The sequence below is a fragment of the Arachis ipaensis genome, chromosome B4, assembly GCF_059453495.1.
Source record: "Arachis ipaensis isolate K30076 ecotype BB chromosome B4, ASM5945349v1, whole genome shotgun sequence".
NCBI lineage: Eukaryota > Viridiplantae > Streptophyta > Magnoliopsida > Fabales > Fabaceae > Arachis > Arachis ipaensis.
In genome coordinates, this window is record NC_142439.1 from 23,451,352 (window position 1) to 23,454,378 (window position 3,027).

The 3,027-nt window shown below is 36.4% G+C and overlaps 1 protein-coding gene across 1 annotated transcript; it reads right to left on the reverse strand.

Annotated features, from left to right (window-relative positions):
* Positions 1 to 1,326: 1,326 nt before the first annotated feature.
* Positions 1,327 to 2,187, reverse strand: LOC148566918 (uncharacterized). Its single transcript, XM_088484485.1, has one exon. It carries the CDS (start codon positions 2,185 to 2,187, stop codon positions 1,327 to 1,329), a length of 861 nt encoding a protein of 286 aa, XP_088340611.1.
* Between the last annotated feature and the right edge of the window lie 840 nt (positions 2,188 to 3,027).

Genomic DNA, 3,027 nt, shown 5'->3' on the forward strand with positions numbered 1-3,027 from the left:
AACCGTATTCCAGAGGTTGTTAGATCAAAAAGACCACAAGAATCTAGAGTACTTGCAAAGATACTACTGCGATTTGAATAGAAATTACCCCCCTTCACCTCATGAACACTCAAAATATCATTAAAATCCCCAACCACCACCCACGGGTTCTGAATGCACAAACCAATATCAAGCAGATGACTCCATAATTCTACTCTATTAGTGGCTTGAGGGCTACCATAAACCGCACTGCAGATCCATCTTCGCCCACCACCATCAATTTCCAAAGTTACACATTGATTCATAGCCCAAAGAATTTTACAAGAAAATTTTAAATTAGCAGAGAGGAACCAAATTCCTCCTTTGTGTCCAACAGCATCTACAATCCCTATAGGATAATAGCCTAATCTCCCCCAAAATTCTTTCATAGTTTCAAACCCAATATGAGTTTCCACCAAAATAAAAAAAGTTGGTTGAAATTTTCGTACCAACTCCTTACAGTGCACCCGAGACATCTTATTTGACGCCCCCTAACATTCCAACTAATAATATTTAAATGGTCACAATCCATAAAAAATAAATTAAATAATTGGAATGTTTAATCATTCTACCTCACGTTGATGGACCCCTGTCTCCAAGTGTCTCTTTGTGGACTTGCACCGCAGAACCATCATTCTTTTGTTGAGGTTGGGTCTCTAAGTTTGTTGTTGCACTAACTTTATCAAACTCTTTTTATACTCGAGAGTCCATTGACAATGCTTCAGTAGGTGAGTTTTGAAGCGAAATAGGACGCTGCCTTTTGTGCCCTGCTTTAAAAAAGGGAGTACTCTGATCCTTGAAAGCCACTTGAGTTGTTCCCAAAGAGCCAAGCGTGGATGGAGGATCTTTCTTTTCCTTAGGCCCTACCTTTGCATTTGATAAAGACTTCACCTTTGAATTTGATGAGGATCCAACATGCATATTATTAGACCCAAAAGAAAATTTCTTACTCACCAAATTGGAGCATATTGCTACATTGGCTTTTTTTGGCACCACATTGTGGCCTTTACCCACTTTTTCCTTGCCTTTTCTACTAACTGTAACCCATTCACCCTCTTTTGCACGAGTATCCCTTTCCATACGTGAGTCTTGCAAATTATCATGCACAAGATCTGCTGCACCATGCTTCTCCATAATTGGAATTGATTTGGCATTAATTCCAAATTCAAAAGATAAATTTTGATTTTTTACTGGGATTTGACTACCTTCCACCGTTTTCTCGTTGTTATCTACAGGAAAAAGTGACGGCAAATTTTTCTCCTTCACCGTGCTTTCCTTCCCAATGCCATTGTTGTTCTCTGTCACACATTATCTTGTGACATGCCCAAAGCAGCTACATTTTTCACAAATTAAATTCAAGTGCTCATATTCTATGTCATACATATGACCATCAACTTGAATTTTTTTTATAACTGGAAGTCCCAAGTTAATTTGCACACATACTCTTGCATACTTTTCCCTCTCTGCAGACTTGGTGGCTAAGTCGATGCGGATCGATTTGCCAACAGCTGACGCAATCATTTTCATGGCTCTCTCTTGATAATAGTTAATGTTTAAACCTGTGATTCTTATCCAAACCATGGTAGACCTAAAAGTGTTTTCACAAGGTCTGAATGAAGAACTCCAAGGTTTAACCGCAACATAGCTTCCAGTAATCATCCACGGTCCTCCAAGGAGAACTTTCTTTCTATCCTCCAAGAGATCAAATTTGACTAAGAAATAGCCAAAACCGACATCTAGTACCTCATATCCTCCTTTGGTTCTCCAGACGCCTTTAAGCCTGTGCGTCATCGCTGTATAGCTAAAATTTTTTCCAAGAACTTTGATCACGATGGCATCTTTGTAGGGCTCTGCCAATATCTCTTTTGCTTCCTCAGTGAACGTCACAGTTGGTATCTTCGAATCACCTTGCTTACCAACTACGATAGCCATCTTATCCCCATCAAGAGAATCAGTAACCTCCAAAGCTCTCCTTGCTGAGGCACCAACAACTTTATCTCTGAACGATATCCGCTGACTTTGAGTCTTGTTACCATCTCCTTTAATCCCCTCCTTTTCACCTAATGCATGCCCCCCTCCGCTCTCCCCCTTATTGCTTCCACCGACATGGCCGGCTGCCTCGCTATGTGCCACCCTCGAAGACTCTCTCCCGCTCTCCCCACTCTCCATTTCACGTACTCTCATGTACTCTCTCGTACTTACTCATTAATTTAGTGATTGTTAATATACACGGATTGAATTTAAAATCTCATTATTACAGATAATAGATTGCATTAAGCAAAATATTATTAAGTTTAATTATGAGGATAGAATAAGACAGAACACTAAAAATAAGATAAAAATGATAGAGACACAAAAATTAATATTTTTATATTTATTTAATAATAAATTAAATATAAAAAAACAAATTATAAAATTTTAATTTACTATTTTTTTCATATAAAAATTTTATAAAAAAATATAATAATAAAAAATTAATAAAAATAAAAAATAAAACAAATAAATTATATCTGATTCCTTATTAATATTTCTATGTTTTTTCTATTAAAAAAACACAAAATATACTAATTTAAAACCTTAGTCCTCGCATATACAAGAACAATTCTAAAACCCTATTAAGTTTGTTTATTAAGATAAACTAATTTAATTACATATTCAATTAATGCCTTAAAAAAAATTACATATTCAACTAATAATTTTATTTTGTGAGCATGCCTAAGCATGAGTGATGCAGGAGCATGTATCTTTGTATTTGTGTCGTTAGTAAAGTAGTCTAGTTTAGTATATATTATTAAATTGTGTTATGAGTTAGTCCCACATCGCCCGAGTCATGAAGGTTTCGCGTCCCCTACTAGTATAAATATGTATATGTATATGTGTGCTTATTTTTCTTTAGACTCTTTGAGAGTAAGAGGTGCATCCTTGGCTTAGCCAACCAAGATGGGTTTATGGCTATTTTCACCATAGTGGGGTTGTTAACCTGGCCAAGATTGGTGACCAAAACGACGT

Bases quoted from the DNA above. Each gene is read 5' to 3' on its own strand.
- LOC148566918 (XM_088484485.1), bottom strand. From the start codon at position 2,187: ATGGAGAGTGGGGAGAGCGGGAGAGAGTCTTCGAGGGTGGCACATAGC.